General features: G+C 32.1%; 2 protein-coding genes across 2 annotated transcripts; one reads left to right on the top strand and one right to left on the bottom strand.

The window, feature by feature from the left end:
* The first annotated feature begins 4,758 nt into the window (after positions 1–4,758).
* LOC134695784 (solute carrier family 49 member 4 homolog) lies at positions 4,759–16,987 on the top strand. The gene is made up of 13 exons (XM_063557196.1): positions 4,759–4,943; positions 5,984–6,363; positions 6,804–6,894; positions 7,136–7,299; positions 8,304–8,361; positions 10,620–10,666; positions 12,246–12,296; positions 13,107–13,236; positions 13,478–13,586; positions 13,988–14,055; positions 14,998–15,116; positions 16,227–16,409; positions 16,719–16,987. The coding sequence occupies exons 2-13, from the start codon at positions 6,000–6,002 to the stop codon at positions 16,838–16,840; spliced, it is 1,506 nt and encodes a 501-aa protein (XP_063413266.1). The 5' UTR covers positions 4,759–4,943; positions 5,984–5,999; the 3' UTR covers positions 16,841–16,987.
* Positions 16,988–17,665: 678 nt separating this feature from the next.
* On the bottom strand, positions 17,666–19,809 carry LOC134696957 (complement C1q-like protein 4). The gene is made up of 3 exons (XM_063558926.1): positions 19,665–19,809; positions 19,243–19,287; positions 17,666–18,093 (listed from the first exon to the last, which is right to left on the bottom strand). Exons 1-3 carry the CDS (start codon positions 19,795–19,797, stop codon positions 17,666–17,668), a joined length of 606 nt encoding a protein of 201 aa, XP_063414996.1. The 5' UTR covers positions 19,798–19,809.
* Positions 19,810–20,725: the final 916 nt, after the last annotated feature.

The raw sequence follows: 20,725 nt of genomic DNA, 5'->3' as shown, positions 1-20,725 counted from the left end.
GTGAATTCTTTTGGCAATAACATTTTCCTCTCGTTTTTGAAATAAGAACATTGGAATAAATAATGAAATTCATCACCTAATGATTTACAGTCACAAATATCACAAATTCTATCATCTCTTGCTATTCCCCAAAACCTGCCCTTTTCAACTGGCAGTTTATTATTAACACATCTAAAATTACATAAAGATTTCCTTAAATCTGTAGGAAGTTCTATTAAATATTTTTCAAAACAATGCTTTCTTTTAAAAATTCTATAATTGAGACATTTAGGTGATTCATACACAGTAGCACACCATTTCTGCTTAAATTGGTCACATAACCTTTGCTTTACAATCTTAGCTAGGTTGACAGATTTAGACACATTTTGAGTTAACCAATATTCAGAACAACCACATTCATTTAGAGTATTTTCAACACAACGTATCCATTCTGAATGGTACATATTTCTGTTATGCATGGTGTATAACAATTTATACAAAATAGATGAAATCTTATCTTGCTTACTACACATGAATCTTTTCCATAGACCAATCTTCCTACTTTTAATAAATACATCAATAGGATATCTACCTAGTTCTCCATATATAATACAATTTGGAGTTGACTTCTTAACATTTAAAATAATCTTATAAAATTGTAAGAATAAAGATTCAACAGTATTATTGTTACTATAACCCCACACTTCACACCCATATAACAATATAGGTGCTACCATTGTGTCAAACATTTGTAATTGCAAATCAATAGGCAATCCTAGACTTCTACATAATCGCAAAATAAACAATTGTGTGAATATCCAGTAATAAGTCGAATTTAGTGATAAATCATTGACAAGGAGAGGAGGACGGAGGGCATCTTTGACAGAGAGAAGTCAAGACTCTCAAATGTTACACTAATGTATGCCTTAGACAAATAAAATTGCGACGACAAGAGCAACACTGTTGGTTTCTATAAAAAGACAATACTGTCTGAATACAACCAGTATTGTAACGAATTAATGAGCATCATAATGAAAATCGATTGTGGATTTTTTTTTATATAAATAAATAAAAATAAATGGCAAAAGTAAGCCGACCAATAACTGAGGCATACGCGACAGACGCTTCGGTGGTACCGGTATTATATCTGCATGTTGAATCTTATATTTTCACATATACCTCTGTTAAATGAAAATAACTCTGGACATACCGATTTCGTTTTCGATTGAAAGTGTTTGTCAAGATATTTTCCTTCACTGATCACCGTATACATCTTTTTGCTCGATTAAATACATGTCCATTTCAACTGAGCAAGGGTGAAACTAGTGAGCAATGGGCAATGCAAATGAGTCTACCCTTCGGGTGTTCTTAGGGTTAATGATTATGCGCATTTACTTTTCTACTTGTGCCAGTCTTATATTTTGTTACAGGAGAGTCTTATCAGTGGCGCTCGAATTCTGTTTTCTTTTGCCAATTTTGCATTGATTGACTCCTATAAGCAAAGTGAAATAACTTGTATCCAAAATAAAATAGACAGTTTTACTTCTATTTATAGAATCTTTGGTCACATTCATCTTGAGTATTAATGAGTATTAAACGCTTTTAAAATTTTTGTATTTGGTGTAATCGTTTTTCTTATAAGCAGAATGATTAAACAATGTTCTTACAATCTGAAAGGGTAATGTACATGTGTTTTTACTGTGTGTGTACTGATTTTGTGTCATGAATGGATACCCCATATCCTTCATTTTAAAATATAGTAATTAAGACTTCTGTGAGTCAAACGTGAGGCCCACAGCTGTAGAGTTATTATGTCAAAAACAATTATAAAAGCGGGATATGTTGTCCTTCTAAAAGACATGTATAAGCTTTGTTAGACACACAGCTGCAATATTAATATGTGAGAGCTTCGTATCGTTTCTTACACATGGGGAATTTTCACAAGAATAGAATTGCACCACAGTTGTGTTAAGATTCGTCTAAAGTGGAATAAATCTTAAAACAGCCTGTACACGACACGAGAAATGAATTCTTGCTGTTATTTGTCTATTATGATTTATAGATTAATACTGTTTTAAAAAATTCTTTAAATAGTAACTGTACCACGCGAAAACTAAGATATTACAAGGAAACATGACTTAACGTCTACATTAACGTATCAACGCAAGATCCCTTCTGTATTCCAGTTGTACTGTATCCAGTGACTAAAGTCATTCACCATCTAGGCTTTATAAGAATAAAACTTTCTTTAGTCGAGTGATACCTATTTCCCTCGTCGTTTTTGTCTAGACTATAGAATATGTTTTATGGTTGCATGCAGGTGGGATATTTCGCAGATCAGCTCATTTCTTGTCAATGATATAGGATCATAAATACGTACCATGCAGCCAAGTGTTTTTATTTTCTTCTTTGAATATGTGACAACTCTACGACTGACCTTCTCCATCTGATAACCAAGGATTATACAGGGTTAACAATACCACAAATTACATATACATCGTCTGAAATTTTATAGTCCCATAAGGCCTAGTGAGTTTCTCCCATCAATCTTTTGTCCGTCGTTTGGACTTCGTCCATCGTCCGTCGTAAACTATTTCACAAATCATATCTGAGGAGGCTTTGATCGCCTATCATCTAAACTTGAGGTGAATGATAATAAGGTTACCTACTATACAGTATGAGTTTTTTCAGTAAGCCAACAAACATTGTCGCCATGGATAGAAAAAGCAGTCAAGGGTGAATACATCTTATATGTTGAAAAACTTTGATAGATATATATATTACATATTACAAGGTAACTAATGCTCCAAATGAAGGATGTTAAGATCCACCTACTCTCTTATTTCACCTTATCTGTCAGATGAATTTTAATGGGTTTACCCCATATCATCCCTGAAAATATAGGTTGCAACTCAGTAAATATAGACAATTTAATTTTCAATAGGGATTCTCTTCACGACTAAAACTGTACCACTTTTCTTCTATGAAGTTTCGTAAAAATGTATATCATGGAATGGAAAGCTCATGCATTACTTTTTTTTTCAAAAGTCAAAATAAAGGTCTGTGCTGCATATTTGAAACATTTATATGCCCCAAACTTCTGAGAGAGTTTAAAACTTATTCTAACAATCTGTACTACCCCTCACTTCACTTTGCGTCTTCCACTGAGATTTCATTTTGACAGCATGTGAATATTTACTGGTACCATTCCCAAGTTATGTCTCTCTCTCTCTCTCTCTCTCTCTCTCTATAGATATATACGAAATGAAACATAGAATTTATATCTTCGAACCAGAAGGTAAACAATACAAAATATCTATGAATATCATATATCTATCCAAAAGAGGCATGATTTGTGAAACAGCTGTATTTACAAATTGCAAACTACTAGTATTATAATTTAGATAGACAGAACACTCCAAAATCATTTGGGAAAATGACAGACAATAAGAAGTTATCGATTTAAATTACGCTTTTCACGAATATTATTGTCAGTGGAAATCTTTAAAGCTTCTCTGAAATTTCTGAACAAATTCCAACCATACTTTGGGTGAATGGTCCTTAGGGGTCTTGTATAAAGTGTGTTTCCCCCGTTTAGTCAACAAATAAGACTACCTTGCATTGCATGACTTAAAATATTGAATATAAGGGTAAACTGTATAGATCAAAATTGAGAATGGAAATGGGGAATGTGTCAAAGAGACAACAACCCGACCATAGAAAAAACAACAGCAGAAGGTCACCGATGGGTCTTCATTTAAGCGAGAAAATCCCACACCAGGAGGCGTCCTTCAGCTGGCCCCTAACCAAAAATGTAAACTAGTTCAGTGTTAATGAATGTCCTACTAAACTCTGAAAAATATACAACAGAAACTTAAATTAAAACTCACACAAAACTTCTAACAAAAGCCAGAGGCTTCTGACTTGGGATAGGCCCAAAAATGCAGCGGTGTTAAACATGTTTTTAAGATCCCAACCCTCTATAGATTGTTTTTTTTTTTTTTTTTTTAAATTGTAACAGAAAAAAGGAAACTGACCGGGTCAAAAGAGCGCAAAACGTTCAAGATCTATCTGTTTCTGCCTATATTTACCAAACAAACTAGAATATTTATGGGACCACAACCACAGTTTCATGTTCGTTTTCCCGTTTTTGTTCTTTATATTGTTAGGTAAATATTTTTTGATTAGGGGGACAGGACCCTTTTCGGGACGCCGGGATCGGGTATTTTAACCCCGAGAATTCGATCGCGGGCCTTTGTTAGAAGTTTTGTGTGAGTTTTAATTTCAGTTTCTTTTGTATATGTTTCAGATATTACAATGAAATTAACTTATACATGCTACCCTCTATTCTAATTTTTAACAATGAAATATAATTTTCAACAATGAAATATAATTTTCAACAATAAAATATAATTTTCAACAATGAAATATAATTTTCAACAATGAAATATAATTTTCAACAATGAAATAAAATTTTCAACAATAAAAATTAATTTTCAACATTGAAAATGAGATTAGATGGGCAGCATTTATAAACTATTATTTATCTAATACCAAATGAAAAAATAAAAAAAATAAAGGCAACAAACGCGTTTATAAAATTAAAGCTTAGACCGACTAAGATATTTTGCAGAATCAGTATGATGTATAAAAACAATTCGTTTTTTTTTGTCTTTATCAAATGAAAAGTAGTTAAATATAGACCTGTAGGTCGGAAATAAATTATGTATTATTGCTATTCCGGAATATCATCTACCGTTAATGTTCCGTTATTTAAACTATACTTTCATTATTATAAGTAGGTCAGTTATGTTTACATTTGAATACAACTGTCACAAGGCTCATTCAATTTTATCGACCCTGTCAGATGTCCACAAATGAATACATAAGTATTTCGGACATACAAGTGCACGTATGTTTTATGTTATGATTTCACCTGGATAGAACAAATCAACAAAAACAAGGTATGGCAAAATTATTATTTATAACGTGATCCATTGTGGGAGTCACATGATTTGTTTACAATTTTTTACATACCGTTAACTTGGCAATGCTATCTACATTATCTATATTAGTACACACTAGACATTGTCCATTAATTTTCGTCCAAATACCCGTTTTAATGCTCAGTATAGGCTATTGGGAGAGATGGCCTTACGCCCCCTTTAACCAATAAAAATTTGGAAACTGCTTAAATTTTCATTAACATTTTACACATTTAAAAGTCACTGTACCAAAGCAATACACCTGTCAAATTTAAGAAAGTTAGAAAGTAAATAAATCATAACGTTTTTTAGAGGGTGACACTAGTAAGTTACACAATTAACATATAAACAACCAAATATACAACAATTTCTCCCCGATGACCCCTTTACAACTTATCACAGATAAAAGTAAATATATCACAAATATAATGATCAAATATCAAATGTATTAAGCCCATTACGATAAATTTGATATACACAAACATATAATCATTAAATGCTTTCATGACTTTATTCCATGGATTAAATGTCTGCCAGTTGTGGACATTTTGATTAATAAAAGTAACAGATAAAAAACAAAGTAACACAACGAAACGAATGAGTTAAAATACAGCTATTTTTTTTATATGTGCCCCTCTTTTTTTTTTTTTTACATCTAAACAGACGTAACTATTTGTAAATCAATTTTATATTCGAAGGTATAGTCTTAACATTTTGTTGTCATTTTACCCCTTTGTCTGACAGATATATGCCGTTTATAGTTTCGAGATTTTAAAAGATTTTATTTTGTACAATTTTTTAAATTCATTAATCGATTTTTTTCATTCCCATTTCCGATTTTGCATCTTGCCTTGTCCCCATTCTACCGAGGATGTGGGGATATTTGTACCGATGAATAGTCTATAGAGGTATATAATACAATTAAACATCATAAGGACAGCATCTTGTCATAAAAAACTAAAATGATGCATCACCATGACTAATTTATCAAACATTTTTATGTATTTGCTTTATTTTAGCTGACAGCTTTCAAGAATGGAAGCTGATCGAGAGCCATTGCTTAAGGACGACAAAAGCACGGTTTACGATTCTATATATCCGAATCAAGCTATTGTTATCAACACTTCTAACAACACATCAGACGATGATATACTAAAAGACACTGGCGACAAAGTCGTACATGAAACAAAATTATACAAGAGACGATGGTATATTCTGGTTGTTTTCTCATTGATTGCATTTGCGCAAGGTGGGATATGGAATACCTGGGGCCCGATAGCAGAGGCCAGCGAGGAAGCGTTTGGTTGGACAGATGGTGACATAGCATTATTTGCTAACTGGGGACCAATTGCCTATCTCATTGCTACCTTTCCACTGGCATGGATAATTGATGTAAAAGGTAAATGAAAATCCCTTATTAGCATATTTAAAAATAAAATAGAATTGTATTCTTTGAGTAAAACAATACATGTGAATGTGGCAAGTCTTAAATGTGTCTTATCGTTTGAAAGTTTTTGCACTAGTCATTTTGGACCCTTTTATAGCTCGCTGTTCGTTGTGAGCCTAGGCGCCGTTTTGAAGACTGTACTTTGTCGTATACTTTTCTTCTTTTATAAATATTGACTTGATGGGGAGTTTTCTAATAGGCACTCATACCACGTCTTCTGATAACTACTTAAACGTCTTTATAAGAATGATAAGCGAAACACATGTTATAAAAAACATTAAAAGACTAGTTTTTGCCTTAACTTTATTTTCACCTGACGATGCGTCATGTCGTTCTCATAGTAATGTTTACCATTCATTTTGTTTTTGTATAATGACAACTAATATTTGTAGGTCTCAGGCCAGCTTGTGTGATATCAACTTTTCTGGTAGCAGCTGGTGCGGGGGTAAGATGTATAACAGACAATCCTGATTATATCAGCTGGTATGTATGCATATCAAATATATTGTTTTAATTCTGAATTAAATGGTGAAAATAAACTAATGGTGGTAAATATATAATTTAATTACCGGTTCTATGTTGTGTACCTCAACTCTGTTTCACAGTTCGCAAACGTTTGACGAATATAAGTGTTATAAAAAAATATATAGTCCTGTTGATTAAATTGATTATCTTACAACCACTAGACTCGTAACGGATATTCCATTTTAGTTCAATATTTTAGGACTGTTAATATTGGACAGTTATTAAATGGACTGGCAGGACCTGTTGCAATGGGAGGTCCACCTGTTTTGTCGGCACTCTGGTTTCCGGCCAATGAAAGAACAACAGCTACAGCTATTAACTTGGTATTCAATAATTTAGGACTTGGAGTTTCCTTTATAATAGGTAATATTTTAATGTTTTAAAATCAATAAGTATGACATGCATGGATAATAATCAAAATGTAATCACAGTAGGGATGGTTTTCATAGACTGATGGAACACTGATGTTGTCAAGAAACTAGATTTTGTAGGCTGTAATTGCTTCATAGTGGTGGGAAATAATTTTGGTTTGATTGATCTAAATGAAAATCAAGGCGTTTTCTCTTAATTTTGTATTAGGTCAAGGGAGGAAAGATGTAGAATTAAAGATTGTTAATTTTTGTACTTATTAACTTCCTAAACTGCAGAGGTTTGAATTCGAATATTTATGAATACGCAAACACCTGATTTTGATTCAATTAAATGTATCATGTTAACACTAGTCAAAACCAATGCAGAACTTTTATGTATCGTCTGCATGTTAAAATAGAATAGAATTGGCATGAGATTCTGGCTCACTGATATATGCAATAGCACTGGCTTCAATTGTACATCGTACGTTTAATAGTAATTAAAAATAATGATGAATGTAGTCAGAATACTTAGAAAACACATTTCGGACGACAGTACGTACGATACCGGAAGCCCTTACAGCACACCCTTCCTGAAAGCTTCCTCTGGTTTCAATTGTATTCATAAATACACATTCACGTCCCATAGGGAGCCCCACTTTAATACAAATTAAATTTCTTGAAGCGTCTTTTAGGCTCAGTTGGTTTTATAAATAGACAGCTTTTGTTGGATATAAATTCTTTTCTAATGTCCTTTGTCTTTTTCTTTGGATAAATATTTCTCAAAATGTGCCAAACGTGTACAGGTGTTTTACTTGATGTATTTTGTTACAAATACCTAAACATGTTATCATACTCCAAGGTACGTTAAAAGGAATGGTCCTACCCAAGGCTTGTTCTTTCTTCAACTCTAAAACCTGATTCTTTTTTGTTACGTTACTTGAAATTACATTTGGAAAATTGAGAAGAAACAAAAAAAGTATAATCCATAACATTAATAAAGTCTCTTTCTTACAGGTCCATATTTTGTTCCTGACAAACCTGATAAAAGCAATACAACAACCTTTAATACCAGGTATGTATTCTAAGGAAAAATGAAGGAAATGCATTCAAAGTATAGGAATTATATTTCTATTTACTCATGTTAAGTTATAGCCTCGTATTTAAAGTTTGCCTTTTCTATCTTAATTAATTACCTTGACATATTCTAGTTTCTATGTGCGTAGCCTCCTCTCTGTTGTTTTAGAGCTGTTACAATTTGTAAATTGTAGTTTTAACTCTTTGTTGTTTAACCCAGTACACATTTCTTTGTATGGCAGTAGTGGATTTCATACCAAATTGAAATAGCAAAAAAAAAAAAACAATCTGAAGAACTTATATACGACCATTTTGATTTTCTGATAAAGGTAAATTCAAATCCACGTTTAGCCTAAAAAGTAAAATCACAAAAATACTGAACTTAGAGGAAAATCAATTCGGAAAGTCCATAATCATAATGGCAAAATCAAATAATAAAACGCACCAAAAACGAATGGACAAGAACTGTCGTATTCCTGACTTGGTACAGGCATTTTTCAAATGTTGAAAATAGTGGATTAAACCTGGTTCTATAGCGCTAACCATCTCACTTTAATGACAGACTCATCAAATTCCGTTATATTTACATTGCTGCGTTTATTAATTCATTAAGTATGTTAAGGTTCGTCTAAAGTGAACCTTGGCATTAGCATGTTCAGTTTCAGGGATTTTATTCTGAAGAAAAAAGGTATCGTAATGATACAAAACGAAAAAAAAATATTTTGCAAGAGAAAAAAAACCTGAAATGGTTCCTCAAATTTAAGTGATTTTATTGCTCAAATACCAGCATTGTATATTAATATACATATATATTGTTTATTCCAAAAGCAATACATCTAATAGCTAACAGTACAGTATATATTATAGTATCCATCACATAATACAATTCATTCATTCATTAATACTTTTAATACAATGTTTTACAATCTTTGAGCATGATATTACTTGATGAAATTTAATACAATTTTGGACCATTATGTTGATTAATGGAGCATGATATTAACTAACACAATTCATACAATTATAGAGCATGGTATTTTCACATTAAAGAGATAACAATTCTTTCAACAATGTTTAAATATTTTTCAATGTGAAGTTTTTATATTACGACCAAATAACAAATGTTTAATGCTGATGGACTTCTCAATTAAGTAGGTTTGGTATATTTTTCATAATTAATTGCTCTACATTAAATACAATCTTAAAGTACAAATTCTATTATATAGATATAGGAATTTGTGGTATAAGTTCCAATGATACAACTCTCCATCCAAGTCACAATGTATAAAAGTAAACCATTATAGGTAAATGTACGATCTTCAACACAGAGCCCTGGCTCTCACCGAGCACCGCACATCAATCTATAAAGGGCCCCACAAAATTACTAGTGTAAAATCATGCATTTAATATGTCTCGTTCTGTGATGTCACAATCAAGTTTTATTAATGTAAACGTTACTTTTTATTTATCTGTTAATATATAAAATAAACAAGTCCTTAACTTAGCCATCACAATGAATGTTTATCAAAAAGTAAAATCACATAAAAAAACTGAACTACGAGGAAAATTCAAAACGGAAAGTTCCCAATCAAATAGCAAAATCAAAAACTCAAACACATCAAACGAATATATATAAAAAATCACAGTCACTGTCAACCAATTTTCGACTGGCAACTGTCTTTGACAATCGTGTTCATATATATGGAATATAGTCTTTGTTGATAGTGAATATTCTTGTTGGTTGATTGAGTTTTCACTTACCTTACTTGTATCTAATATACAGTATTTTTCACTTACCTTACTTGTATCTAATATACAGTATTTTCACTTTGATATAACTTAAATACATTTACATACAGTTCTTTAGCTTTGTGTTCTGACGTCAACACTGCAGAGAGTAGGCTTACAGTATAATACAATAACATCGATATGTACTGATGTGTTTAAACTTACAGCTAAGTAAAATTGCTTCAGCACATTGATGTATCTCAATATCTGTATTCGTTAAGGTTGTATCGGAGAATAAATTAAAAATGATAGAATTTGAACATACTTTGCCAAAAAGTAGTAAATATTGATTCATAGTCAAAAATATATTAAAAGTGATAGGTGATCAGGCATTTTCTAAAGCTACAGGGTGTGACAAAATGACAAATATAGACCTCAGGTTAACTGTTTTTTAAAAACTACGATGGCAAAAGACACCCATACCACCTTAATCATTGTTAATAGCTATAATCATGTCTTCCATTATAGTACTGCCGATAACCAAAGTACGTGGTACAACATTAGTCAGATCAATGGTAGGTATGAAACATAGAATACAAACAAGGTAACACAATAAAAACCAAAGTACGTGGTACAACATTAGTCAGATCAATGGTAGGTATGAAACATAGAATACAATCAAGGTAACACAATAAAAACCAAAGTACGTGGTACAACATTAGTCAGATCAATGGTAGGTATGAAACATAGAATACAATCAAGGTAACACAATAAAAACCAAAGTACGTGGTACAACATTAGTCAGATCAATGGTAGGTATGAAACATAGAATACAATCAAGGTAACACAATAAAAACCAAAGTACGTGGTACAACATCAGTCAGATCAATGGTAGGTATGAAACATAGAATACAATCAAGGTAACACAATAAAAACCAAAAGTTAAAATCTTTCATATATCATAATCGTGCGTAATGTGTATCAAGTTACATTTCGTTTAGAATCATTTTTTAAATGGGGATACTGCCTGAAAATATTTTCCATAATCATCCAAAGACTTTCACTGTCCAACCAATAGATCTATTTTCTAGTTGGTACGAAACATTTTGTGTCAACTTATATGTGTAACATGCAATATAGCAGACATGAAGTCGATAGTTGGGGTATTTTGTTTTATCTTTAAATACGTCTTATTCGTTCTGCGCATATATCCTTGTTATTTTTCAAAAAAAAATTGCTCTTAGTGCAATGCATTGCCATGGTATTTGTTAAAACGCTATTCTTTTTGGTATATTTAATCAAATGTCATTCATATTAAGAAATTTAAGTGCTTTGTCTGTTCACACAATTAAGTTACTTGCCAAATCCCATTCTACAAAAATATAAAAATAATGAAAATGAATAAAACAATATTGTGATTCCCTTAAAAAAATGAAATAAATACTTTCATAAATTTTATGCTTCTGAATAAAATGTTTACAAAAATACCATACTCCTAGGTAAATTTGAAAATGGACCTTCCAATCAACTTGCAAAATCAAACACTCAGTCTCGACTATATCAACCAACGGCACAAATGGAAAGCAACTGTTGTGTTCCTGGATGTATCTTCATCAGGAACACTCGAAGTCAAATATTGGAAAACCAATGAATTATTAGATAACCGAACAGTAAGGGGACGGTGAAATGATAACACAATCCATTTCAGAAAAAAACTGCATAAGTTGGAACCGTAATTTGTCAATAATTTATCAATTAATAAAGAAAAAACGCAAGAAACTAATAGTCCAATAACACTGGTCTCAATCCTAGTGCTATAAAAAGTAGTCCAATAACACTGGTCTCAATCCCAGTGCTATAAAATTAGACTTCATTTGTTTATGCACCGAAGTGGTTTTCGGTACTAATGTTCACCAGTAACGGTAACAACTAAATATGTGAACGACATTGATGACTAAGTACCACATCACATGAAACTCAATTTACATTTGTAAAAATAAAGATAAAAGAAAATGTTCAGCAATAGTGGCGATTAAGGTAAGCAGTTAAACAAATATATTTTATAAAATGCAGTTTTAGAAATATGTTGCTTTTGTTTATTTCGTTTGTGTTTTGCTGCATTTATGTTCAGTTCGAATTAATTTATTTATATAGAAGCAAGAATTCATAAAGAGAGATCAGAGATTATGAAACTAATGTATTGGGGTAAGTATTGACACACACCTATCTTAAGACAGAAACATGTTAAGAAAATAAGTATCTTTTGACATCATGATAAAAATATAATATTATGTTTGTAGTTTCTTATTTCCGTTAGGCTTTGGAACTCGATATGACTTTGATTGAAGCCACTGAATAAGTAAGATGCGGAATAACATAATTAGTTAGGAAGTTTTCTTTTGTTTTATCTGTATTCCAGTGAAAACGATTCAGAAAGTGCGACTCCTTGAAATTTTGTTTCTTTGACATTCTGTTGTGTTTTACCCGTTGACGGTCGACATCGGTGACACATGTTATAATAACATAGGATTCTAATAATAGCTTTTATCAGTGTGCACCACGTTTTTGATGTAATTTCTCCATGGACAGACAAAATATTAAAGTCATTCCTTAAGGTGGTACCTAACACTACAGGGAGATAACTCTGTGAAATCAGCTAATTGTCAAACTGCTATATAACAAGTGTATCAGCTGTTTGTCAAACTGCTATATAAGTGTATTTTTTCTGATAAAATGGTTGGTTCAAACTTTTTGAAATTTTTATATTTTTGTCAAAGAGTCAAAGTAAATACTTTGTCAAAATTTTATGAAAATTAAACGAGCCAAATAGTTCGATCGTATGGTAGATATGCATGCAAAGCATGAGACGCTTTATACTTGCCACGTACGCAGCATCGCTACTTTTTCAGTTCATTCGATTCTGTCACTATTTGTATCTTCTATATGGATATATGAGATGTTACTAGCGGTATACTGCTGGTGGCTGTAATTTATATAATATTTGATTTTTCACAGAATGTGGTTTAGCAGTATTAGTCTTTCTGCTAGTGTTGGTATACTTTCCCAACAAACCAAAACTTCCGCCCTCTATATCAGCTTCAGCGGAAAGAGTAGACTTTAAAAGTGGGGTTAAACAATTATTCAGGTAAGATGGAAAACGCATCGGAAATTAACCTTTAAGTTGCAAATTTAAGGAATGTTTAAAATTTCAGTGAATTTCCCTATAAAATTTACATCCAATCTAATCATGCAGGTGAAATACATATTAGTTCATTCAAAAAGTTTCCGATTTTTGTTCTCAGCAACTTCAGGAATATATATTTTATATGTGTATTAATTGTAACAGTAAACAAGCACTAATGTTCAAACCTAATTATTTTGTGTAGAAATGGCAAGTTTTGGTTGATAGGACTGACATACGGAGTGTCGTTAGGTGTCTATGGCTGTTGGCAAAGTGTTCTAGATGTTATCCTCAAACCTCATAATATATCAGAGGTAAGTTGTTCTCGGACTTATTTCAATAATCAAATTATCGATATTAATGTTTAGATATCAACTAACAAATATTTGTTCAAATATAATTCAATATTTAAACAGTAGCGTGCATGATCAAATGTAAAAGTAAAGAAAAAACCAACACACATTGAAATGAACAATATTCAATCAACTACAAATGTATAACAACAAGCATACGAAAAAGTAACTATAAAGCATTCAAACGTTAAGGGTGACATAAACTCAATATTTAGATAAACCAACGTGTAAATGTTGGTGGAATAAGGCACGGTTGAGACTAAAAGATTTAATGTTGTTATCTTTTATACATAACAACTAGTTGGACACTACAGGTACTTTTTATTCACTGGAAAGTAAACTCAAACATTATTTTGTTGCAGGAACAAGCCGGTTGGTTAGGATTTTATTCTTTATTAGGAGGATGCATAGTAACATTAGCTATCGCAAGGTAGGTTAAAATAGTTATCAAAGGTACCAGTATATAATTTAATACGCAAGACCCGCGTTTCGTCTACATAAGACTGATCAGTGACACTTATATCAAAACAGTTGAAAAGCCCCAAAAAAATACAGAGTTGGAAGTGCATTGAGGACCCAAAATTCCAAAATGTTGTGACAAATATGTCTAAGGTAATCTACTCCTGGGATAAGAAAATCCTTAGTTTTTCCAAATATTCAAAGTTTTGTAAACAGAAAAATTTAGAAACGACCATATAATTGATATTCATGTCAAAACCGAAGTGCTGACTACTGGGCTGGTAATACCCTCGGGGACGAAACGTCAAATTGATTCCTTAGTCATAAATAGATAATTGTAAAATAACAAAAATATAGTTGTTCAATCGCTTTTGTTTGTATGAAAATATTCAAACATATTAGCTACTCTGCATACTGTATAGGGAGGTTTATAATAATACTATAAAACATTTACTCGAGTGCTCACTCAGCAAAAAGATTCATACTTTTACTCACGACTACTAGTTTACATTGTATTATTCAGAAAACGTGTTGATCTATTGATCTCAGAACGAGCTGTATGCTTTGCAAGTTGTAATTTCATTACTAATAAGTAATTGAAATTTGATATGCATACACATATGTTGTTAAATTCTTCATTGCAGTATCATGTATGAAGGAGCAGTTTATTGGTTCCTTTTGTATACTTGGAAAAATATATCTATTGAATTCAACCGGAAAATGTGGGATGTAAAATTTAGTAAAGAATGAGATCACAGTAACTAGTCTCATACAACTTGTTTCTTTTACAAGTTATTATGCAAACTCGAAACTCATATGGTTAAAAATGAATAAAGAATGCTTGGCTTCAAACAATTTGTCTAGTAACAGAACGACTGTCTCTCTTTGATATTTTTGTTTTATCTTTTGACAGATTTGCTGATGTATTTTCAAAACACATGAGATTGTTTTTACTGTTTCTCTATGTTGGTGCTGCTGGGTCTTTAGTATGGTTTACATTCCTTATACAGGGCACCATTCCTAATTCTCAAAGTAAGTACATTTTATGGTTTCAACTTCGTACTTTAGTTGGCTTTTCTTTGTCTTTTTCTTTTAGCGTCACTCATGAATCTTTTGCAGACGAAACACACGGCAGTCGAAATAATAAAATTTCAATCCTGGTATCTGTGATGCGTTTATTTCAAGAAATGCGAAATGTTTATCAACAATAATTATTAAAACAGGAAAATTAAAAATTATACGTTTTTAGTTAACAGTATGTTTTAATGACCGCTGTTGTCGAGAGAGTTTGTTTTTAGGGATTTTCACTTAAAGGTATCAAAACTATTAAATATACTATGATTCATAAGTGTTTTTAAAGATACGTTAACTATGTTTATACACTCTATTTAAAACTTTCCAAAGATACCAAGATTATAAATGTATACGACAGACAGTCGTTTCGTTTGCTCAAGACTTAAAAGTGGCGTTTGAATAAAAAAAAGTTGTAAGCCAAAAGCATAATTGACACTTGTGACGTGATGATGAAACACACAAAATAATATTGTAACAATATGGCATGTTGGGAGTTTCTCTTGTCAGTTTCGGATTCCACAGTCACCAAAACCTTTTGCAATATCTACGTCATGGAAACATGATGTCAGTGAAACGTTAACTTGAAATCATAAAAATAAAGTTTACAAATAGATATAGGAAGATGTGGTGTGAGTGCCAATGAGACAACTCTCCATCCAAATAACAATTTAAAAATTAAACCATTATAGGTTAAAGTACGGCCTTCAACACGGAGCCTTGGCTCACACCGAACAACAAGCTATAAAGGGCCCCAAAATTACTAGTGTAAAACCATTCAAACAGGAAAACCAACGGTCTAATCTATATAAACAAAACGAGAAACGAGAAACACGTATATATTACATAAACAAACGACAACTACTGTACATCAGATTCCTGACTTAGGACAGGTGCAAACATTTGCAGCGGGATTAAACGTTTTAATGGGCCCAAACCTTCTCCCTTTTTCTAACACAATAGCATAACATCACAACATAGAAAAACATACGATAAAATATCAATTGGCAGACTTAACTCAATCAAAAAACGTATGATTAAAATCTATTTTTTAATTATTTTCTTTTTCAGTTCAACTTTATGCCTCCATTATAATATTCTGTATGATGCTTGGTTCCACCTCTCCATTATACTTTGAGATGGCTTGTGAAGCCAGTTACCCTGTGGCAGAAGGAGTCACAAACTTAGTGTTAACATTACTAAATAACATTGGTGGTCTAGTGTTCCTTATAGTACTGATGGTTCCAAATATTGGTAAGACATTGACATATTGCTCACGGAAAATTAGGACTCATTGATTTTCAATGCTAACTAAGGATAAATTGTGTAAGCATGAGGAAACCCAGTAGATTAAATATGCATAACTGAAAGCAGTTTGTTAATCATTCATATTGATGATTATGTTTTGTTAAAGAACCAATGTCTCAGATCAGACTTACAATAATCCTGGTTAATTTCGTCACATGCGATGGCTTACATCAAATTTAGTTCTTTTGAATCGATTTACGTATTTACGTTATGCCAATATGATTATTAAATTTACAATTTTGTTTTCAACACTAGGTTCAGCATGGGAAAACTGGTGCCTGATAGGAGCTATTGCATCTTGTATACCAGTGCTTGCGTTCCTTAAGGAACGTTATAATAGACTTGAGATCGATGAAACTGAGATTAAAGTGGATTAGGATAATTATTTATTTTATTAATTTGTCTTTTAAAGTGGTGATTTTATTTCAACTTAATGCTGTTTATTTTTATTACGATTTCTAAATGGTTTGTAATATTATTTATTGATTGTTTTATTAAGAATTACACTTTGTACAATAAATGATAAGGTTGCATTATATTTTTTTGATAACTTTTTCAGCCTTTTTGATAAAACACTCTGTTTTGTGGTACACTTAGTCTTATTTTTATATCTAACTAGTAAGGTTAGAATAAAAACAAAATTCTTTTCGATACTCGTACGAGGTATGTTGACTCCTGAACTGACTAGAACGAATTATTTTTTATCCAACCCATTAGTGCTTTTCTTATCAAAGAAGCATTGGATATCAGTCTTGAAAGTGCTATGAATTGAACTCATTGATGAATAAGTGGTAAAATAAAAAAAATGAGAATTGACTCATGTTTGTGTTGCGCAGACTATAGATTTTTATGTTGTTTTTCTACAAGAATTGTTTGTCTTTTATCCGTCTTTTTTCCCTAAAATTGTAGGTTTATTTCCGATTTATGAGTTTGATTTCCTTTGGTATCTTATCTCTATTTTTTATCCAATTTGTAAATGTAAATTACTATCCTGTATGAATTATGCACCATAGATCTGTATCTTTAACATTGTAACACGACTTTCTTTATTGCATTAATTGTGTACAAACTATTTTTTTTTACTTTAGAAATCGTCCCAATTTTTCATATATCAAAGATATTTGCTCTACTTTTTTTTAAATTAAATCTGAAGAAATTTAATTCAAATGTCTTTGATTTCTTTCCAATTGATTGAATAAATTTCATTCAATAAATGCGTTGTACAGAGGATGCAAAGGTTGTGGAATTTCTGCTTTGATGTGTCGTACCCAAACCATATCTCCCTGGTCTAATTGGGTGATCACTGTTGAGGTACCACTTTCATACCCATGACTGTCAGCAAAGCAATTTCCGAAGACCACTCCATTTTTTACAATTTCCATGTGGACGCTTTTATCAGGAAACGACATTACTGTAAACGAGAAATAGAAGAGTCCTGGGACGGGAGCTGTGAAATGGCCATGTCTCTTGTCATAGCCGTTACCAACGTTTACCCGTACGACATCGTACTCAACTGCCTGTAAGTCTCCGATAGTCAACGTCTGTGAGAGTTGGGCATAGAACGCTATAGGCTGTATTTCATTTATGGACGGAACATCTATCGGCAGTGGTACGTCCTCAGTATTCTGACCTGTCGAAATAAATATGATATTGTGTTTTAAATTTGATCAACTGTGATATAATATTTTGTTTTGTAATTTAAACTTCATCCGAAATAACACTATTACTTCTCAGTTTGAACACTGTTGGCATATTGATTTCAATCTGGACTATGGGTATTGTTCAAACAGGACTGACAGAAGCTTTCAGACAACCTCATGATACGGAAAGGTGATTTTAATTTCGTTTAATCTTCATTATTCATAGTTGTTCAACCTGATCGAAGGGTGAATTATCGTATAGGAATAGTAAGAATAATTTGAGATATTTCATAGCAGCATTGTTTTTCGATTTGATCAACGTGTTTGCAGTTACGTCTACTTGTATTTTAACCATATATCTTTTAACTCGACACAGTATTACCGCTGTATTTAATTTGAACAGTTTAAAAAAGACGCACAAGCACATATTGATTTCATCAACACAATTGCCAGAAGTTACATACTTCGCGTCAAAATCATCTACTTTTCCCAATGTTTTGCAACTCATGTTTGCATACACATCGGAGCTGTGCCCTGCATATGTTTAAAGGTTTCCTTGTGATATTTTATTTCAGAAACGTATATGTTTAGTAAAATATTTATTTTAAAAGGAACACGGGGTTCCTATGATTTAAAACTATTTCAACTTAAGCTATGCATATGTTTACCTATAGGTATCTAAAAGTATACGAAGCGTTATCGATGGTCATTGTGTGTTGCATGATTTACCTTGTAATTGAATTTCTGTCCAATTATGATGCTATTGAACAGCTATTGATAAGTTTACCATATTTTCAGTTCAACTTATAAGTAACGACAATGTTTACTGCAACCACAGCTGACACTTCGGAGTTTTTTCATACACGAAAATCAGGCTTCGATAGCTAGATTTTACTATAAATCCGTAAGACATTTAACTGAATATTCTGCATGTTGGGGAGGCAATATAACTTGCATATTGCAACTGTAAAGAAATACTGCCGTTTAGGTTTATACTTTGGATTTTCTTTGTTTTATCTATTTTTATATTTTATATATATTTGATTTTTTATAAATCGCTGTGTACTATGTTGACTTATGTTTCTTCTTTTTGGCTTACACAACCAATGTCTATAACCAAGGATAAAATTTGAACTTACCATAAGTTGAAATTTGTGGCTGTTTACATGTCTCTTTAAGATACTCTACAAGAGATGCACAGTATGTTTGAGTAAATTTGAAATGTAACAATAAGAAAACAATGTTTTTTTCTTGTATGTTTACATAACATACACATAAAAAAAGTATTTTTAACCTGCAGGTAATAATCAACAAAGTTAAAAAACTTGAAAATCATACGTTAATGTTTCCATTCCTACTGTAAAAGTGGTTTGTCGACTTTCTTAAATTGTTCAAGTGATCTTTAACATACCGGGTCAAGCTAACGACTTTATTATTTGTAATTCCTAATTCTCTATTACGCAGCGGCATTGTGGAGTAATGGAGGCTTGTCGGTTTGGATTCGGATTAATTTGTCAATGAGGAAATGAGGTATTTCATGGGATAAAGTTAGCAAACTTACCTATTTCTCTTTTGAGATTTTCTAGATAATGAAGTTGTTCCTTTGTCCAAATTCCATCAGAGCTATTTTCGCAAAACACAAAGTTGACAAGCAACAATAATAGGAAATGGTTGTTCTTAACTTTTGGTGCCATATCTGTTACTTATTGACCGAAATGACGATAAGATAAAAGAGGGTCTCGAAAGAATTTACTGAATATAGAATAAAGGATCATAGTTATCAAAAGTACCAGGATTATGACTTAGTACGCTAGACGCGCGTTTCGTCTACATAAGACTTATCAGTGACGCTCATATCAAAATATGTATAAAGCCAAACAAGTACAAAGTTGAAGAGCATTGAGGATCCAAAATTTCAAAAAGTTGTGCCAAATACGGCTTAGGTAATCTATGCCTGAAAAAGAAAATCCTTAGTTTTTCAAAAATTTCAAAGTTTGGTTAACAGGAATTTTATAACAATGACCACATTATTGATATTCATGTCAACACCGAAGTGTTGACTAGTGGGCTGGTAATACCCTCGGGGACAAAACGTCCACCAGCAGTGGCATCGACCAAGTTGTGTAAATAGTTATCAAAGGTACCAGGATTATAAAATTAGTACGCGTTCAGGGGCGGATTTAGGCGGGGGCGTGGCGGGCGTGCGCCCCCCCTAAAATTTGCAAAGCATGGGTTTACTCCAACATATTTAAGTATCAGAAGAGACCATTACATCTTTTTTATCATTCAAAGTATATAAAACAGTCAGTTTAACACAATCAAGGTGATTACTAATCAACTGACCCACGCTTTATTAAAGTTCTATAACTTATTTCAAAGGAAAGTGTCAAATGCGGAGCTGCGTTTGATGACAAATATAATAGGGTTTTTTTAGCAGTTAAAGTAAAAACTAATGTTACATTGTATTTCCGGTTTTTATAATAAATTTCTTTGACAATCGAAGTTCCAAAACATCCCTTATACTCACTTTCACAATGTCATCATGACACGGTCAAGAAACTATCGGCAGGTGAGATTCTTTCATAATATCCGTTATGGAAGATAGAAATACTGTTTCAAGCG

Source organism: Mytilus trossulus, chromosome 14, assembly GCF_036588685.1.
Source record: "Mytilus trossulus isolate FHL-02 chromosome 14, PNRI_Mtr1.1.1.hap1, whole genome shotgun sequence".
NCBI lineage: Eukaryota > Metazoa > Mollusca > Bivalvia > Mytilida > Mytilidae > Mytilus > Mytilus trossulus.
The sequence above is the reverse complement of the archived record's forward strand: the minus strand, read 5'-3'. Positions and strand labels throughout refer to the sequence as shown.